The 492-nt window shown below is 67.1% G+C and overlaps 1 protein-coding gene across 1 annotated transcript in view; it reads left to right on the forward strand.

Moving 5' to 3' along the window:
- Positions 1–89: 89 nt before the first annotated feature.
- LOC104491982 (ras association domain-containing protein 8-like) overlaps positions 90–492 on the forward strand; it is a gene marked incomplete at its 3' end in the record, with an annotated part of 1,384 nt that continues 981 nt past the window's right edge. Inside the window, exons 1-2 of the mRNA XM_010134483.1 lie at positions 90–192; positions 405–462. Coding sequence (XP_010132785.1) covers positions 90–192; positions 405–462 — 161 coding nt within the window. The remainder of the gene's footprint in view (positions 193–404; positions 463–492) is intronic.

The following is a 492-nucleotide window of genomic DNA, read 5'->3' on the forward strand; positions in this document are numbered from 1 at the left end:
GGCTGGGGCTGGAAAGGGGGTTTCTTTTCTCCCCGCAGACCGCCTGTCCAGCGATGATCCAGCACAGCTGAGGCCCGGCAGCTGCAGGGATGGAGCTGAAGGTCTGGGTGGATGGCATCCAGAGGGTCGTCTGTGGCGTGTCGGAGCAAACCACCTGCCAGGAGGTGGTCATCGCCCTGGCGCGGGCCATCGGTGAGCCATGCCGTCTGGCAGGGGGGGCCCCTTTGTGGGTGGAGATGCCCCATCAGCAGGTGCCTCCAGGGAGGGGGAGACCTGGGGTGGGCAGGGGTCCTGCTCTGGGGCGGTGGGGATGCCACCAGCTGCTGCCCATGCAGCAGAGTCCTCGGCACACCATTGCTGGCCACAGCTTTCCCCATCTTGACATGCTCATCTCCTCCCCTCAGGTCAGACGGGCCGCTACGTGCTGGTGCAGAAGCTGCGGGAGAAGGAGCGGCAGCTGCTGCCCCCGGGACGTCCACCTGAGGACCCGGG

The sequence above is a fragment of the Buceros rhinoceros genome, unplaced genomic scaffold, assembly GCF_000710305.1.
Source record: "Buceros rhinoceros silvestris isolate BGI_N320 unplaced genomic scaffold, ASM71030v1 scaffold30480, whole genome shotgun sequence".
In the NCBI taxonomy this organism is placed as follows: Eukaryota; Metazoa; Chordata; class Aves; order Bucerotiformes; family Bucerotidae; genus Buceros; species Buceros rhinoceros.